This window comes from Erpetoichthys calabaricus, chromosome 13, assembly GCF_900747795.2.
Source record: "Erpetoichthys calabaricus chromosome 13, fErpCal1.3, whole genome shotgun sequence".
Lineage (NCBI taxonomy): Eukaryota > Metazoa > Chordata > Cladistia > Polypteriformes > Polypteridae > Erpetoichthys > Erpetoichthys calabaricus.
This window is the reverse complement of record NC_041406.2, coordinates 74315176-74335016: the sequence shown is the minus strand read 5'-3', so window position 1 is coordinate 74335016 and position 19841 is coordinate 74315176. Positions and strand designations below refer to the sequence as shown.

Genomic DNA, 19841 nt, shown 5'->3' with positions numbered 1-19841 from the left:
AAGTTTGAGTTTATGCGGAGGCATGCCAGTGGGAGTAAGACTGCTAAAAAATTCTTCGGGGAATGAAAGTTGATGTGCGGGATCGTCTGTGACGATGGAGTCAACGCTGGTGAAAGTTACTTCGTCGGTAGAGATAAGTTTCAGCACCTGTTCATTAAGGTGTAGCGAGTCTTCGTTGGTGACGCTTAATATAGCTCGCATACGGAGTTGTTCCAGAATCACAGTTGAGAAGTCGATGTCGCCACATAGTTGTTGAACGGGATCAGAAATAAAATGAAAACAATGTGAAGGTAATGTTGCAGGTGTTCCGTTTTTCCCGTCTTGCGAAATCTTGTTCGTGAGGAAGAGCTGTCATATTTGTCGTCAGTGTAAGTACATGCATGTGACGCCACAAAGGTTGCTTGTTAATGCAACCAGTGACAGTAAGTGTTAGAGTTGGCGGGTGGGGCTCTGTCGTGCGTACCCCATGACGGGAAGGAGGGTTAGAGATGGCGGGCGGGGCTCTGTCTTGCGTGCGTGTGTATCCCATGGTTGAGCGACTTGGTGGATTATATATAGAAAAGCAGCCAGAACCGAAAAGAACAATGAAAAGTCAACGCTGCTCAAAGGTGCACGTGGACTGTAGCAGAGACGAAAGCGACTGAGGCGGTGTTTGGTGAGGTGTTGCATGCTGGCACATGAGGCTCTGTCGTGCGTATCCCATGACGCTGGAGGAGGGTTAGGGTTGGCGGGCGGGGCTCTGGCGTGCATACCCCATGATGCGGAAGGAGGGTTAGAGTTGGCAGGTGGGGCTCTGTCTTGCGTGCGTGCGTATCCCATGGTCGGGCAACTTGGTGGATTATTAGAGAAAAGCAGCTGGAACCGAAAAGAACAATGAAAAGTCAACGTGGCTTATGTGGACTGTAGCAGAGACGAAAGCGACTGAGGCGGTGTTTGGTGAGGTGCTGCGTGCCTCGAGAGTGAGGGTGGACTCGGGAGGAGGGTTAGAGTTGGCGGGCGGGGCTCAGTCATGTGTATCCCATGGTCTTAGAGTTGGTGGGCGTGGCTCTGTCGTGCGTATCCCATGGTCTCTGTCTTGTGTGCCATGGTCGGCTGCTTAGTGAATTGTTGGTGGGCAGGGTTCTGTGAGTTGGCGAGTGTGGCTCTTGGCTCTGTCTTGCTTGCCATGGACTGAGAATTATATATATAGATAAGCAAGCATAAGATTGCATTACAATTTAAATTAACTATAAATGAGAGGTACATGCATAGAGTTTGTGTAAAAATGATGAATTTCAGCAAATGCGAAATGGAGGTCCTGTTCAGTGAAGTGGAGGAAAGGAAAAACGCACTATTTGGTGGCTTAAGCAGTGGTATAAGCAATAAAAGGCAATTGATGGAGTGGTACAGCATGCTGGAGGCACTCAAAAGTTCAAATTCAGAAAGTTGTACAGTGCCCAAAATAAAAAAGAAGTGGTCAGATATCAAAGTTGACTTGAAAAGTCGCAGCCCACCTTCTGAGTGTCATAGGGCCACAGAGAAGAAAAAAATAAAAGGTCTATGTTGCCATCAGGAGTGTGCACGCAGTGATCACAACACAGAATTCATTACATTCATGATATAATAGCTCTCTGAACATTTTAGAATACTAAGATGTATACTTGTAGTAATAGGATGTTGCACCATGTTAGCCATAATGGATGCAATGAGAAGTCAGGCAAAATGACACTTCTTATTAGTTAACTGGACAGATTGCAATATGCAGGCTTTCGAGGCAGGTTAGGCCCCTTCTAATCTGTTCAGTTAGTCAATAAAAGGTTTCATTTTGCTTGACTTCTCAAAATGTATACTTGATATCATTTTCATAATGGAATACATTAAAGCATGTATTAAACATGTTGTGGCACGGTGAGCTGGTGTCCCATCCAGGAATTGTTCCTGCCTCGCACACAATGCTTGCCGAGATGGGCACGACCCTGGATGGAATAATTAAACATGTATAACAAAGATTTTTCAATGTTCCTTAAAATTTCTGAACACTCAGTGTTCTAGGTTTATAGTTAGTTTTACTATCACACAGACGTTTATTGTGTTGTGATTGGTTACGTGGGGAAAGAAAAAGAAAGGATAGGAACTGGGGTTTGGTACATTTGATAAAGAAAGCACAGCTGCAATAAAGAAAACCTGCTGAGAAGGACATCCATTAAATTCCAAGGACACCTTGCCACAATATCTCTAAAAAGTGACTGCAAAAACATCTGTATGTTCAATGCAGAGTACATTTATGGCAGTTGTAACCAATCACCACACAATAAGCGTCTGTAATAAATGTAAAACCAGCTGTAAGCTTAGATCACCAATTCTTCAAAACTTTTAAGGAACACTGAAAAATCTTTGCTATACATGTTTAATTATTCCATCAATCCAGCTATCCATCATGAGTCACACCAGTCCCAGCAAGCATCGAGTGCGAGGCAGGAACAATCCCTGGACGGGGGCACCAGCTCACTACAAGGTAAATACGAGCACACGCATACACTAGTAGCATCAGTTTAGCATCACCACATCCCCGATCCTATATGCCTTTGAAAGAAAACTGAAGCATACCGAGGAAGCTCACCAGGAAAACATATAAACTTTAGGCAGGCAATATCCGGAACGTGATCCCCTAACTGTGAGGCAGCAGCGCTTCCGACATGCCAACGTGCTCCCACATATTTAATTATTAACAGTATACGTTATTTAAATTAACAATTTATCTGTAAAATGTATTATACATACTTAAATATATTTCATCATATAAATGATATCATTTATACTTTCTAGTATTCTAACAGCACACCATTCCAAGAGGACAACTGTTGCAAATCTAAATGGACTTAGAAGCCAGACATCATAAATCCAATCCAAATCATATTATGTGATATCACCTACTGTTAAATTCTGCTCCATACTTGTAAATTTTTTATTTTTTATACTGTGTTGAGGATTTGTTCTGTTCTGTGTATTGTATTGACCCCCTTCTTTTTGACATCCACTGCACGCCCAACCTACCTGGAAAGGGGTCTCTTTTTGAACTGCCTTTCCCAAGGTTTCTTCCATTTTTTCCCTACAAGGGTTTTTTGGGAGTTTTTCCTTGTCTTCATAGACAGTCAAGGCTGGGGGGCTGTCAAAAGGCAGGGCCTGTTAAAGCCCACTGCCGGCACTTCTTGTGTGATTTTGGGCTATACAAAAATAAACTGTATTGTATTGTATCATTATGGGACAAGAAGTTAGTACCGGTATCTCTAAATATGTGCTCTCTTCTAATTCTTCCATTTGTGATGTCTTCTAACAATGCTAAAGCAGCCATAGTTAGAATAGTTTGGCCATTCCATGCACCATTATATTAAGTGCCTTAAATGTTGTGGGGAACAGCCCGGACACAGACAGGTAGACATGTTGGTTTCACCACACACACGTTTATTGTACATAATATTTACAGTTCAGGTGCACAATCCCAGTGCCTCAGCACCAATCACCCCTTAAGTCCTTGGCCACACTCACAATGCCTTTACAGTCTCTGCTCCGCCTGCACTCCTCTCCACCAAGCTTCGTCCTCTTCCACCCAACTCTTGCCCCTGACTGGAGGGAGGCGGCCCCATTTATACACCCCAGAAGGACTCCAGGTGTATCCTAAGGGCTTCCATAGCCACACCCCTGTGTGACAGAAGCTCTGTCTGTGTATCCGGAAGTCCTTCCCCCAGCACTTCCGGGTGTGGCGGAAGTACTGAGGTCTAGGGCTCCCAAGGCATCGGGGCGCCCTCTGGCGGTGACCACGGGCCCCTACAGGGTTGAGCTTCCAAGCTCTGTACCCGTGGCCCCCACAGCAACCAGGGAGGACGCCCCCTCGCGTCCTGGAGGAGGCACAAGCCCTCCTCCGCTCCTCCAGGTACCACAATGTGTAAATGATATGCTGTTAATTTTGGTGTATTTGATAAAGCCCACGTTATGCAAGCGAATCTAAAAAAAGAAAGGGAAACCATACAGAAACAGTAGCACTACTTTGATGCTTACTGCCGCCCATTTGCAAAACCAAGCAGAAACATATGTATGCATCATCTGAGGCTGCTGTAAAAATGTGTGTGGCTTTACGGCAAGTTTAGTTTTTATACATCTCGATGTGAGCGTGAAAACAGGCATACGTAACATTTTTGTACGTACGCACCATTTATACATGAGGCCCCTGGACTGTAACCACTGATTCCCAACCACTGGATGACTCACTTCTTAGCTAGAAGCAGTAGTGGTAAGGGCCCCAAATACACAGCTAGATACCAAAAATAAAAATCATAGATTAAAAAAAAAAGGGTCAACAATAGTTGATAACGATTGTCACGATATTATTTAACAAAAATAACTATCAGACATTATTTGTGTAATTCTGTATGAGCAGCATACTCAACTACTCTATAAAGAAAATTTTATATTAAAGCAATGGGTCATCGGCTTGAATTAAATTGTTAAGATTAATAGAGCATTCCTTACATCAGCTGGCAGTGGATGCTACTTGTCAGGACCAAGTAGTCCTGGGGCAATCACACTAGGCTGCCCTCTGGTAACTCCAGGTGTTCTTATGTACCTGAACCGCTATGTGCATACAGTAAAAAAGTCAGCCAGCAAACTCTGTAACCAATTCCATATCAAGACTTTCTCACTGGAGTAACCTGTGACTACATGCTGGACATTACTCAGGATATAATAATGGATAAGAAACATGAACTAGTGATCATTTGCTCATTCTCTGCCATTCTGCTCAACCAAGCAGCATCATTTATATTGTATCCTTAAAACACATTCTAGCTTACCAAATCATACATCAACATTACTAGCTCTTACCAAATTATAAAAAAGAATCATAAGTAACATGGATTTAAATAAATTACTTCATGGAAACACATAGGCGGATAGAAGAGAAAAATTACCACCTGACTGCAGAGTCCATATGGCAAGTAAATTTGGCATGTGCATCTCTTCATGTTGTCAAACAGTACCAAACACTAACTTAAAGTAATAATGTACTTTGGAAACCTTTAAACATAGAACATGTTTACTGTTGCTGTGCTGCCCATAACCTTTGGTGCTCATCTTTTACATAACTCTGGAAAAAGACAAATATTTCACATTTCCTGAGTTTAGAGAAGAAGACGACTGGCTCTTTATGACACATGAGCTACCTTTCATAATAAAACAGATGACGAAATACTGAATACTTTTTGCAAATTATGTTATTAGTAGCAACCTTCATTACTCTAGAGAACTAACAAAAATCGTCAGGTAACAATGCAAGGGATTCAGTTGTCAATGAAGACACTGAGTTATCAAGGTAATGTTGGATTTACAGTATTGGTTTATATTCTTTGTGGTTAATCTGAGTATTATCCAAAATGACGAGTTTCAACATTCACTTCAGCATAACTGACAAATATTCTTTTCCTGTTTTGTAAGCAGAAAGGCAGGGTCATGTTTTGCAGGTAACTTATGTAACAGTTTACAAGAATGGAACTTTAAAACATTTCAGCATTTTGTCACAAATCTGTGCATGATTACATTTCTACAAAAACTCATCTTAGATCATGTAGTTAATTAACTCATCTGATAAACTATTTATTTGAAGCAATGCTAAACCTGAATATCACAATGTCATGTTTTAATAATAAATGTGTTTTTTTCCCAAGTGTTGGATAGTTATTGAGACACAGCCACATACACAAAACTCCCAATTACAACCCCGACTTGGAAAACGTTGGGGCAGTATGGAAATGTAAATAAAAATAGAAAGCAGTAATTACTAAATGATAGTAAATGATCTTTGACCTGAAAACAATGTAACAGCTTATTATTTGATGTTACAACTAATACAATGCAATAAAAGCTATGAGAGCAACACTTCAAACTTCCAGTAAATGTTGCATTCATCCATCTATTTTTTAAAGTCAAACCTTCTTAATCCTATTCAGTGCCACAGTGAATCAGAACCTATCCTACCAGCATAATACTGTATTTAATACAAGATACAAACTTGAACTGGGTGCCAGTCTATTGAAAAGCACACTAACACATACCCTTACTCAATCAAACAGTGCCTGTTTGAAGTCACCGTTCAACCTAAAATGGGATGCAGGGAAAAGTTAATGTCCAGAGGAAAAAAAAAAACAAAAAAAAAACATGTAGTCACAAAGAGAACAGGGATACAAGCCTAAGAGTCTAGTGCTGGGAACAGCAAAGTTTTTGCTACCATGTCACCCCTATAATGTAGATAATTAAAAGCATTTACATATAAAAGTATTAGTGATACTTTAAACAAAGACAAAGATATGCAAAAGTACAAATACTAGCATACATTATACAAGAGGCATAAACACACCAAGCAAAGAAACCTGCCATTGCCAAATTGACAGTTTTTTGCTTATTTGTTAAAAAATGTACAATATTAAAGTAAAATACAAATGGTAATCAAGTACAATTAAGAGTACTTCTGATATACAGTTTTAAAAGACAACAAGCAAGACAAGTGTGTCATAAATTATGAATAAATTCACAGCTTCATGCTTATTCATACATTCTAAAATAATAAAAATCTGAATTTGAGAGACTAAAATCCTTAAAGCACGATTTCAACTTGTGTCAGGCTAACATTTTACAAAATCTGATATTAGTACAGATATTGAGCTTGGAAAGTATGATCTAATTTTCTTATACCAGACATTGATGAAATTAAGTTTTTATACTTACTTTAGAGCAGCCTCAAGTTAGCCAAAAAGCATTTTGGCAAGTGTGAATACTTTCAAAATGAAAACACCTTGTTATGAGCCAAATAAGGCCACCCCGACTCCTTTTTTTTTCTTTTCTAACAAAGGCTTTATCCCCAGAATGGAACCTACTCCGTTAGGCCTTTAACCTTAAAATTGCTCCAGAGCACTGTATAATTACTGATCCTGCACTCTGACCTCCACAGGTAATGCAAAATGACAACTTCCCCTCAGGGATTAATAAAGTATATCAAATCAAAAATCCAACCAATTGTAGGATTAAATATACATATGAACAAAAAGGTCATTTCGAGTTACCTTTCCATATAAAGTAACAGTAAATGACACCTAAATATATCAAATACACAGCTAACATGCTTTGAAGATAACATGTTATGCAGACAATCGCTGGGGCTGAGAGGTATACTACATAAAAAAATAACAGCATCATTTGCTGGAGGAATGACACTTTGTTTTAACCCAATATTGTGCACCAAAAAGAAGCCATAACAGGATAGGAGAGAAACTGGTTCAGTGCATAATTCCAGGGTTGTACCAAAAAGCTAATGACAAAAAAAGACAGCTGAAACTTAATCTTTTACCATGTCAATTTGTTGTAGGTATTTTTAATGGATTTCAGGAAATAGACACTGACATATTATTATCCCTTATGATATGTAAAACGATAAGTAGCATTCCTTACAAAGGCTGTTGTTTACATGAAAGCTGCACCCACAGTAGGCACAGTGAAAAGAAAAGAGAACACATATCCTTTCATCAGGAAAGATACTAACAAGAATCTACAATAAAAATAAACTATCTTCAGCTTCATTTTGTTGTCATAAATATATCTCCAACACATTAAAGGCAGGCTTTCAGAAACTGTAACCTTTGCCTCCTCTCAATGTGCATATTCTGTACTTCTTAAGGCTTTTATTTCACATTTGTTCTAGTGCCTTTTTGGCCATAATTGTAAGCCGCTGGGGAGATGCATTTAAGTTATAAATACAGTTTTACTTAACTCACATTTTAGTAGGAAATAGATATATACCATAATTCCTAAAAAAAATAGCTTCAGAAGTATCAAAACTTACTCTTTAAATTTGACACTCATAGGTGTGGCATTCTATAATTACCAAATGGTGCAGCACTCTTTCTGATCCATTTTCACAATGTGATGTGTATCTTCCCTAAAAAGTAAACATTCCCTCAAACCAACACACCAGATCCATTCAATGCTATACTGCAAGCTAAGAATGATAAGGAGGAAGAGCTGGTCCTTTGCACTGGAAAATTTCACTTGCTAATCTATATAATTATTTAATTATTTCACCTCTGTCTTTTCAATATATTTATTGACAAAAAATCAAATAACTTTCAGAACATTACTTTTACCTTTTGGTTACTGCTTTTAAGGAACAAATATCAAGTAGTGACCCCTTACCATTAAACAAGCTATGAAAGTTTCCACTTTTATATCTGCCTCATCATCTAAACAGATTATTTTCAAATGATAGTGTGCATCCATTTACAGTATTAAATAATTTGCTGCAAGTTCTGTTCTTTAGTGAAGAATAGTAACACTGGGTTCCTACATATTGATTCATTCATTATGAAATTTATTTTACAATTATATATACATATATATTATATATATAAAATTCATATTATTTATAGTTACTGTATACTAATAGTGCAGTAAGGACATTTTCCTTTAATACTTCTGAACACTGAAATCACATTCTAGAATCTTCTAATAATTCAGTGACATTAGACATGTCAGTTTTACTGGATTGTGACACAATGAAGATTTGAATCATTTATAGGCAAGCGTGAGGACATAAACAGCACCACAATACAACTTCTTAGCTACTGAAATAATATGAAACTATCACGTTTGTCTATGGTAAGATAAGCAAATACCCTCTCCTTCTTCCATGTGTCTTGATGTCTCAAAAAAATGGAGGAAAATAACTGCACATGCAAATATGCAAAATTCTACTTAAACACATCCTTGGAGACGCTCCATCTGTAATTATCCTAAGGCTTTTACCTATTCATGATTCTTAAGATGATGAGGCTCTTACACATTTTGGGGTAAATCTGGGTGAAATGATGATGGGATAAATTTTCAAAATTGATTTTTTCCTTTTTCTGTAAATCATGCCTCGATTGTCATAATTTGCAACCCATTTAGACCACAGGTCAACAATAACAGATCGTGGAAGTATCTTTAAGTCAAAAATGTAAAATCTTAAATTCCATAACAAATAAAGTCGGTGTTACTTTTAAAACTCTAGTTACCAACATCTAAATGAATTATTCACTCTACAGAATCTCGACACCAGTTAAAGTTGCCGCTGTACTGAGAACTCTTTCATCGTAAAGTGAACATTTTTACATTTGTTACCCACAGACGTTTAATCAAGGTATTCGGACACGTTTGATTAAACTAAAGCGGTTAGAACAAAAGTAAATGAGAAAACAGCATGTGCACCATGCGACTGAAAAATCTATTTAATGACAGACATCGGTCAGTGCCACTGACGCATCTCTAAATCGATGGAAGGTGCCAGCGATCTTTACCTGTTCACCTGTAGACAAAGTCTGCAAGAACTAAGCGAAGAAAACTTCTCGTTTGAGCAGCCCAACTATTTTCAGTATATTAAGAACTTCACGATCTTTGGTGTTGTATAAATGACATGTCAAGAATATTTTGATTTCTCCAGAAACCAAAAGTGTAAAATCAAAAAAATATCACTAATGCCAGAAGTAGGCGCAGTAATACCTACGGTGCTTAGGGTGGATAGGATCGGACAGGACCGCAGCCTCTTATCTCCGGCAGACGCACTGCCCCGTACCCTACACATGCGGCCAGCAGTAAGGGCGAGAAGACATGAGCTTTGATCACTCACTTCTGATGCCAGTTTCATATACCCCGTGCCCCAAAATTAAAACGATCCAATAGCACCACATAATTTCAGCAAATCGCAAAAATAAAAAAAAAATCGCCAATGACAACTATATACACAAAGGAAAGCAGGCGAGTACGCACCGCTCCAGAAGCCCCACATCTCTGACAGTACCTGCACACAGTAATCAGGTTTTTCCTTTCTACTGCAGCGTTCCTCGCTATCCCCTTCTTTCGAGAAAGATGCAGCCCCAGGCTTAGAGAAGCCATCTCTGTTCTTTGCCAGATGTCGTCTGCTTCTCCCACTGAACCAACAATTTTGCAAAGTGGGTGGCTTTCCTTTCTTTGCCTTATTTCCCAGCCACTGCCATCCGCATGTATGCGCCGCTGTGTTGTTTTTTTTTTTTTTTTTTTTTTTACGGCGCGCTGCCGTATTATAGTAAGACACGCGCGAGGGCGAGCATGCGCCCACTCGGCCTTAACGGGCACGCGGAAAGAAGCTCACGAGACAGGACAGACGAGAGATTTTTTTTAAAAAAAAGGGAAGAATTCTAGCCGGGACTGTCACGTGCTATTATCATGCGCTCCCGCCGTGTCTCTAGAAGCAGCACTATGCTGCACGTGTATACCGCGTTTGCAGTCAAATTAAAAAATGACCCCGATCTGCGACGTCGGATTTGGCGTCTTGCTATTTTTGCTCCGGCTCTCCGTGCAGAATGTGGTAAATAATGCAATTTCCCTTTGTAGAATCACAAGACCGGAAGTTTACCAGGCGCTTCTTCTGCTACACGCTGGTTGTAGTTGAGTCAGCTGTCTCCGTGCCTTCGGACCAGCGACACCGGCACACCTTGGTCCGCCAGCTCTTCCTTTTACCTTCTTCCGAACGAATGTGCGAGACTCAACGCAGCGTCGGCGGGCGCCGTCCAGCTATATCGGTGTCGAAGTGCCTTCTTTTGATTAATTTCTGATGGAAGTAGGCAGCTTGTTACATAATATGATACACCCCAACAATATCTGGTCAGGAAGTCACCATGAATTTTTAATAAGCTTTTTTACATCATCTTAACATTTTAGAGAAGTTATGCTTTTTCCGTAAACACTTATAAATGCTACTTTGCTTAGTTTTACTTAGAGTATGTGAGGGTTACCTGCGAAGGTGCTTGTTACTGTACATCACTCTCTCATTTGGTCTGAGTTCGTTTTCAAATAATTCCCCACACATTATCAAACGTACTTAATCCAATTATTGGATATCCAAGTCCAAACACATACAATGCCATGAAAAAAATATTTGCCCCTTCCCGATTTCTTCAGTTACTGCATATTTTTTGACAGAATACTTTATTGTCTTAACCCAAAATATGATTTCTATATCTGTAAAAAGTTTGGGTTTTATGCACAGTTTTGTTTTTCAACCCAAAGACATGAAATTTGGCATACAAGTACTTCTCAGCATGTAATTTTGGACTTGCAATCTCCAGAGCGCAGTAGGGGTTGCTCAGGGTTGGATCATTTATCATGAAATACTACAGTGTCATCTCCTGACAGAAGAACAGAGCCACACAGGTTGTGATGGTAGTGTAAGGCCCTGGCGTTCAAATCTTGGTTAAATGAATGCGCTCTGAGCTACCTAGGCATTTAAACTGCGTTCTGTAGTGGCATTTCATTGACTTCAACAGGCCCGGTCTTAGGTATTATGGGGCCCTAGGCGAAAGGGGTGTCCAGGGGCCCCCTGAGGGGGGTGGAGTACCCCTGTAAGCTCTGTGAAATGCGTGAAAATTAGACCAAGGAGTCGATCCGGGGTCCCCCGGACGCCAGGGCCCTAGGCGGTCGCCTACTTCGCGTATGCCTAAGGCCAGGCCTGATTGGGACAAATAATGCTGTAGTATATTTAAGTATATATGACAATTGCTCACTCGGACAATTTGTTTTGGGGGCCCCCAAGAAGGTGGGGGCCCTAAGCTATAGCTTGTGTAGCTTATACGTAAATCCTGCACTGGACTTCAATATGATGTTACATTCGTGTTCATTTGCCTCTTTTAAACACCAACCTGCAGCCCAGATTGTAGTGTTTTGTGTTTACCTGTGGGGGGCAGTTATCAGGCAGTCCAGAATGTTTTTAACCTGTGGGGTTTGAACTTCTTCCTTCATTGGATTAGCAAAATATGGATCAGTTGGCTTTATTAGACCTGGACCTTGACCTCATTGTGTTAAAAGTCCTCCTGATACGGCGATGACGGCAGAGAAAACATTGCCATTACTACTGGGTTCACCCTCTGACTGCACAGCATGTAAAGAAAGGAAGCTTTTGTGTAATCTATGAAGAAATGCAATGATTTCCATATTAGTCCTTCACATTCTATGAGATGTTAGTTTTGAGTTTTGATTGCCTGCTGCAGCTGGTACAACACCATATTGCACCCCGGTCAACTAATATGCAAGTCAGTGTTAGCCCTGAGGAGAGTCTACTGGTCACCTTGAGGTAAGCAATATATAAACAGTGCTTGTGTATGCACTAACCCACTGGCATTAATAACCCATAGTAGCTAAAGTTACGTCATTAGCACAATCCTACAAACTGTTTAAAATTCTCCATATATACAGTATTCCCTATTTCTATATTTTTTTTCCTAAGGTTTTTGGCAACTGGGGAATCCTTTTCTTCCTTACATTTCCAGTACCTACTGAGAAAGTCCACCATTCAGAAAACTGTGCATGAAACATGTGTGCTATGGGAATGTCTCCAGCCTCTTGTCATACCAGAGCCAACAGAACAGCTATGGACTAGCATTGCTGAATGATTCTGCCAGAGATTCTAGTTCCCTCATTGTCTTGGAGCCCTGAATATCCAGTCCTCAAGGACATTAAATGAATAACATGTAAATGCAATAAAGATGTTTTCTTGGCACTTACCGGGATTTTGGCAGAAATTGATGCCAAGAAAAAACTGCATGTAAAGTTTTTTGATGCCGTCTGAATGCACATCCGACCGAATGCAAGTGATGAAAGCCTGTGTGGACAGTCTGATTCGCTGCAATGAGCAGAAAAACACTCTGTGTTCGATCCACACTCACCTGAAGCTTAAGACGGCAGAAAAACGCTCAGTTCAGATGTCCTTGTGGACAGGGCCTTAGGGTTAACAAGCATGCCTTCCAAACATGGAATCTAGATTTGATTCTCGCAGTATGGAGAGCAAAAAATTTATGACAGAATACAACTCAATGGTGGCCAGTGATGTACTACAGCAAACAATGTGAAAAACATCCATGAAAAAACAATCTCACTCATGTGACATAATCCACGTGTCTATTAGCCTGTCTCTTGCTTAAAATGTGCAAAATGTATGTGTTTTTTTTTTTTGCCAAAATATTGTTAAATAGTTACTTCCGGAATTATCATCACGTACATAAAGGGGAAATCCAAAGCTTCATGAGAGTCACTTTTTGAATTGAAGACCAGACTCTCGACCAACAAATAATAGGTTGAAGCGGGTCTTCAAGTTAAAAAGTCAGTCCCCTGTAGCTTTGGGTTTACTGTTTGTATATGTGCTGATAATTCTGAAAGTAACTCTTTAACAATATATTAGGGAAAAAAAATTGTTTTGTACATTTTTATCAACTGACTGAATAACAGACATGTGGATTATAAAACGCAAGTAATATGAGGACCTTTTTTTTTCTTCCATGGATGTTTTTTCACATTGTTTGCCATTGTACATTGCTGGTTATCATTGAGTTCTATTATGGCATAAACTCCTTTCTCTCCATTCTGCATGAAAACAAGAGATTCAGAATTTTATGTTTACTTATTTGACTGACGCCTTTATCCAAGGGGACTTGCAACATTTAAGAGATACAATTGTTTATATTTCTTTTTTTGTTTTTTTCCAATTGGAGCACAGGCAGGTGAAGTGACTAAGTCATGGTTATGCTCAACCTCAGTGTCTGGAGTCTAAAGCCTTTACTACTACACCACACTGCCTTGTACTTTTTTTTCAGTCATCACTACCAAGTACATGGTGTAAGTAACATATAAAAATATTATTTTTGGGTCGAGTGTTTCTTTAAGCCTATTGTCTTTGTAATTTACTTTTGCAGTTTGCGATCACAAGCATAACCACTCACCATTACACCACCATCTTAGCCCTGTTTCTGTGTTCTATTAGATGATGTATTCTGCTTGCCAATAGCTATACTCTATAGCTGAATTAAATTTTATAACAAAATTCGATCACAGATGGTATTTAGTCCAATCACGATAATGTTTCCAACTTTAAATTTACAGTGGGGACAGTAGAGAAAAACAGCTCTATCTATTCAAATAAATCTGACATTGCTTTTAAATGTATGTAGCATATGTGTGTTTGTTTGTTTGGTATCACTCAATTACCTCAATTACAGCTGTATGTGATTACTTGAAAATAAGAGAACAGTTTGTTGGACAGACTCAATAAATATGATATTGTTGTGTTTCTTTTGTTAAGTATTAAGTCCTTCCTTTATTATGTCAAAGGCTAATTGTAAATAAAGTTGATTGGTTGTATGATATTCCATTTTGGGCAGAACACGTAGCCACAGTCTTAGCAAGATAAGGTAGAATTTATATTTGTACTGCAGATTTCTCTGATGCTGTCAAATTACCTGTTCTGTTTTGAACAGCTGCAGTTCTTTGCAGCCATACATCTCCATTCAAACTGCTTGTCTCATCTGCAATTTTAATAACTATTTTTGTCACCTTTTGGTGAAATCACTGCCACCAAATACTTCCTATAATTTTAAGACTAGCGTCATCTACATGACTGTGGAGGGAACTACTGTATCTCCCTCTATCTTTCAGAATTGCCTTAATTCAGAAATGCTGAAAAATTTTCACTGCTCAGCATTTCAGCGCATGTACATTCTACAGCACCTCTGTTTGATTTAGGATTCGTCTAGGGCAGTCCAAAGCTTTAATTTTATTCATTTTCTCCCACTGTGATGTGGAATTGATTTTGGGATTTTTAATAATTTTCTCACTGCATTGTCCAATTATGGTTCAGCATCAGGTCTAATACAGTCGTTGCCAAAAGTTTTGTGACACAAGTATTGTTTTTCACAAAGTTTGTTGCTTCAGTCTTTTTAGATCCTTTTGTCAGATGTTTCTATGGTATACTGCAGTATACTGTAATTATAAGCATTTCTTAAGTTTCAAGACCTCTGCAATTTGCCCAGCCATGTTGTCAATCAACTTCTGGGCCAAATCCTGACTGATGGCAGCCCATTCTTGCATAATCAATGCTTGGAATTGATTCAGAATTTGTTGGTTTTTGTTTGTCCACCCTCCTCTAGAGGATTAACCACAAATTCTCAATGGGATTAAGGTCTGGGGAGTTTCCTAGCCATGAACCCAAAATTTTGATGTTTTGTTCCCTAAGCCACTTAGTTATCACTTTTGCCTTATGGCATAGTGCTCCATCATGCTGGAAAAGGCATTGTTCATCACCAAACTGTTCTTGGATGGTTGGGAGAAGTTGCTCTCGGAGGATGTTTTGGTACCTGGTGTCAAGAAGGGCAGCAAAGAAGCCACTTCTTTCCAAGAAAAACATCAGGGACAGACTGATATTCTGCAAAAGGTACAGGGATTGGACTGCTGAGGACTGGGGTAAAGTCATTATCTCTGATGAATCCCCTTTCCAATTGATTGGGGCATACGGAGAGAAGATTGTCTGGAGAAAAAAAGGTGAGTGCTACCATCAGTCCTGTGTCAGACCATCAGTAAAGCATCCTGAAACCATTCAAGTGTGGGGTTGCTTCTCACTCCCAATTTTGCCTAAGAACATAGCCATGAATAAAGAATGGTACCAAAACATCCTCCAAAAGCAACTTCTCCCAACCATCCAAGAACAGTATAGGAATACTCTGAAAGAGAAAATAATTATAACAATATTAATTCTCCGAGCTAAATAAAGCTGAAGGATGACTATCCTTCAGTATTCTGTTTAATACTTTGCTTCATGTTGCAGAAAATTAATTAAATTTTTTTTTAATTTCCCCCTATACATGACTACCAAATGCTTAAAATATTCTGAGGTATCTAACAGAAAGTGCTCCAATATGGCCTATGAGTTAATTGATTAGGAAAATCATACATTCATTCAAAGTAAAGTTAAACCCAGGGTATTTTGTTTTTAAGAATCTTTTGTGACATTCTGGATAATTTTAAGTAGCCAGAGGTCAACCACTCCTAGGAAAATTTGCCATTGTTCCAAGTGTTTTCCATTTGGAGATTATGGCTTTCTCTGTGGTTCAGTACAGTCCCAGATCTTTAAAAAATAACTTTGTACCTCATTCCAGACTGCTTGCAAAAACTTATCTGATTCCAAGAGGAATTCCTGTGATACTGGCATAATATACTTGATGATTCTTTGTGTGGCCACTTGCTTCTAATGGTAAGGGTCAAACTAAGTGAAACTTACATTGAGCATACTGGTTGTAATGAAGTCTAGCTGAGATCAATCAACTCCCACTGATTATCCCTTAACTGGATTGATTTACCTGGGGGGCAGTGGCAGTGCAAGTTTTTGATTTATAATTTTGTTTATTAGATGAGCAATACAAATAAAAAGGAACATTTTATTTGTTCAGGTGTCCTTTATCTCATGCAGTATTAGATTTTGGTGTAAGATCTAATAACATATGCTGTCAAAGAATTTGCAATACTTGAGGAAATCAGGAAGAGGGCAAATACATTTTCATGGTGCTGTATCAGCAGTTTTGGCCACAGATACAAACCAACCGTGAATGAGTTATCAGTCCATCTTAAGGCGCACACCCACATTCACTCACACATGGTCAATTTGGAGTTATTAAACAATTTCACACATACTGTACATACAGTTTCAGTGATCACAGTGGATTGAGATTTCACTGATCATTTCCTGTGGAAAGAGGAACATTCTACTAATTATTTTATCAATGTTTTTGTCATTGTATTGTCATTTGTAACTCCACCATTGCCGGTCCCAAGCCCGGATGAAAAAGGAGGAGGGTTGAGCGTTGGGCTAGCAACTCCACCCCATAAAACTCTAACCGTTATAGAAACGCCAAAAAGAGAAACAGAGACTAACTTCCTGGGAAATGAAGGATCTCTGACAACTCAGAGACACATGACGCTAGAGGGTGAAAGCCGGAAGGAAGCAATCGAGCCGACCAACCTTCTTTCGACCAGGAGAACCCTTATCGGCACATGGAATGTCAGGACCATGTACGAGACAGGAAAGACGGCACAGGTAGCTGCCGAGATGAAAAAGAACAACCTGATCATGTTGGGCATCAGTGAAACCAGATGGACACAAGTCGGACAGAGAATACTGAAGACAGGAGAACTGTTGCTGTACACTGGGCATGAAGAGAGTAATGCAACCCATACACAGGGAGTAGGCCTCATGTTGTCCAAACAAGCACAGAAGGCATTGATTGGATGGGAGGCACACGGCCCCAGAATCGTCACAGCATCCTTCAGAACCAAACACAAGAAGATAAAACTCAACGTCATCCAGAGTTACGCTCCAACTAATGACTCTGATGAAAATGAAAAGGACCAGTTCTACAACAGACTGCAGAAAATCGTAGAGACATTTTGAGCCAGAGACATCGTCATCCTTATGGGAGACTTCAACACCAAATTCGGACCCGACAATACAGGATATGAACAAGTCATGGGGATCCACGGGCTGGGAGTGATGAACGATAATGGAGAGAGATTTACGGAACTGTGTGCACTCAATAACCTGGTCATCGGAGGCAGCATCTTCCCTCACAAGAGGATCCACAAAAGCACCTGGGTATCACCAGATAGCTTGACAGAGAACCAGATTGACCACATCTGCATTAGCAAGAAGTTTAGAAGATCCCTTCAGGACGTTAGAGTTAGAAGAGGAGTAGATGTGGCTTCCGACCACCACCTAGTAGTAGCCAGCATGCAGATGAAGTTGAAGAAGAACTGGAAGGAAACAACACAGTGTAGAGTGAAGGACGATGTCAACCGTCTAAAAATCTCCAGCATCAGGGAAGAATTTCGACTTCAGTTGAAGAACAAGTTTGAGGTGCTACAAGTACGGCACCAGGAAGAGGAAGGAAGTAGGGTGCAGATCAGCTGACAGGCAGTAAAAGAGACACTGAGAACAGCCTGTCAAGAAGTGGTCGGAACGAAGAAACAATGTCACAAAGAGTGGAAAACAGCTGTGAACTTGGGAAGGATAGAAGAGAGGAAACAGAAGAAAGTGGCAGTCAATAACAGCAGGACTAGGGCATCAAAAGCCAAGGCCCAAGAGGAATACGCAGAAGCCCATAGAACAGTGAAGAAGAACATTAGGAAGGACAAGAAAGACTACATAGATGGACTGGCAGCTGAAGCAGAACAGGCAGTGTACAACGTTAACATGAAACAGTTGTATGACACAACTAAGAAACTATCTGGGAAATACAACAGGCCAGAGCAACCCGTCAAAGACAAGGAGGGAAAGGCCATCACAGGACTAGAACAGCAGATGAATAGATGGTCTGAACATTTTGAGGAACTTCTGAACAGACTAGTACCACCAAACCCTCCAGACATCAACCCAGCCAACGAAGATCTCCCCATTAACTGCAGTAAGCCGACCAGAGAAGAGATCAGGAAGGCTATCACCCTGATGAAGAACGGGAAGGCAGCTGGACCTGACGACATACCAGCAGAAGCCCTAAAAGCAGACCTGGAAGCATCGGTGGAGATGCTGTACCCCCTTTTCGAGAAGATCTGGGAGGAGGAAGAGATACCGACTGACTTGAAGGAGGGTTACCTAGTCAAGCTTCCAAAAAAAGGGGACCTAAGTAATTGTAACAACTACAGAGGCATCACACTCCTGTCAGTTCCAGACAAGGTCTTCAACCGGATCCTCCTAGAGCGGATGAAGGACGTCGTCGATCTACAATTACAAGATGAGTAAGCAGGTTTTAGGCAGAATCGATCATGCACAGACCAGATTGCAACGCTACGTATCATAGTTGAGCAGTCCTTGGAGTGGAATACACCGTTGTACATCAACTTTGTCGACTATGAGAAGGCGTTTGACAGTGTGGATCGAGGGATCCTGTGGAAGCTCCTCCAGCACTACGGCATCCCAGCTAAGGTGGTCAATCTGATCAAGAGCTCATACGAGGGAATAACCTGCAGAGTGATCCATGAAGGGCAGCTCACCAACAGCTTCCAAGTGAAGACGGGAGTCCGACAGGGATGCTTGTTATCCCCGTTCCTCTTCCTCATTGCTATTGACTGGATCATGAAGACATCCACTAATGAACGCAGGAATGGAATCCAGTGGACCTTGTGGAGCCAATTGGAAGACTTAGAGTTTGCCGACGATCTAGCACTTCTTTCCCACAGTCAGCAGCAGATACAAGAAAAGACAAATGTGTTGGCAGCCACATCATCACAGGTTGGACTCAACATACACATGGAGAAGACAAAGATTATTAAGTTCAACGCCAGCAGCAACAACCCAGTCACCTTAAATGGAAGTTCCCTGGGGGAGATACAGTCCTTCACCTACCTGGGCAGCATCATCGACCAGCAGGGTGGAACAGATACAGACGTCAAGGCAAGGATCGGCAAAGCAAGAGCCGCCTTTATCCAGCTCAAGAACATCTGGGCTTCCAGAGAACTGACCTTGACCACCAAGATCCGTCTGTTCAACACAAATGTGAAGTCAGTACTGTTGTACAGGGCCGAAACCTAGAGGACAACCAAAAACACCACCCGAAGAATCCAGACTTTCATCAACACCTGTCTCAGAAAGATCCTCCACATTCGCTGGCCAGACACCATCAGTTACACTAATCTATGGGAAAGGACCTGCCAACATTCAGTAGAAGCAGAAATCTGGAAGAGAAGAGGGGGATGGATAGGGCACACCCTACGCAAACCGCAAACCAGCATCACCAGACAGGCTCTCAGATGGAACCCCCAAGGAAAGCGGAAGAGAGGCCATCCAAGAAACACCTGGCAACACGACCTTCGAGGCAGACATCACAAGGATGAGCTACACCTGGAGTCAACTAGAAAAAATGGCTTAGAACAGAAACCTCTGGAGATCTACCTTTGGCGGCCAATACCCCGGAAGGGGTGGAGGGCATTAGTAAGTA

At 40.5% G+C, this 19841-nt stretch overlaps 1 protein-coding gene across 3 annotated transcripts in view; it reads right to left on the bottom strand.

The window, feature by feature from the left end:
• rundc3b (RUN domain containing 3b) overlaps positions 1–10334 on the bottom strand; it is a 258113-nt gene extending 247779 nt beyond the window's left edge. Inside the window, exon 1 of one of the 3 annotated variants that reach the window (XM_028817131.2) lies at positions 9857–10334. In XM_028817131.2, coding sequence (XP_028672964.1) covers positions 9857–9951 — 95 coding nt within the window. In that variant the 5' untranslated portion in view covers positions 9952–10334. Of the gene's footprint in view, positions 1–9825 lie in introns of all 3 variants that reach the window. The other 2 variants (XM_028817132.2, XM_051936028.1) reach the window with 2 other exon arrangements.
• Positions 10335–19841: the final 9507 nt, after the last annotated feature.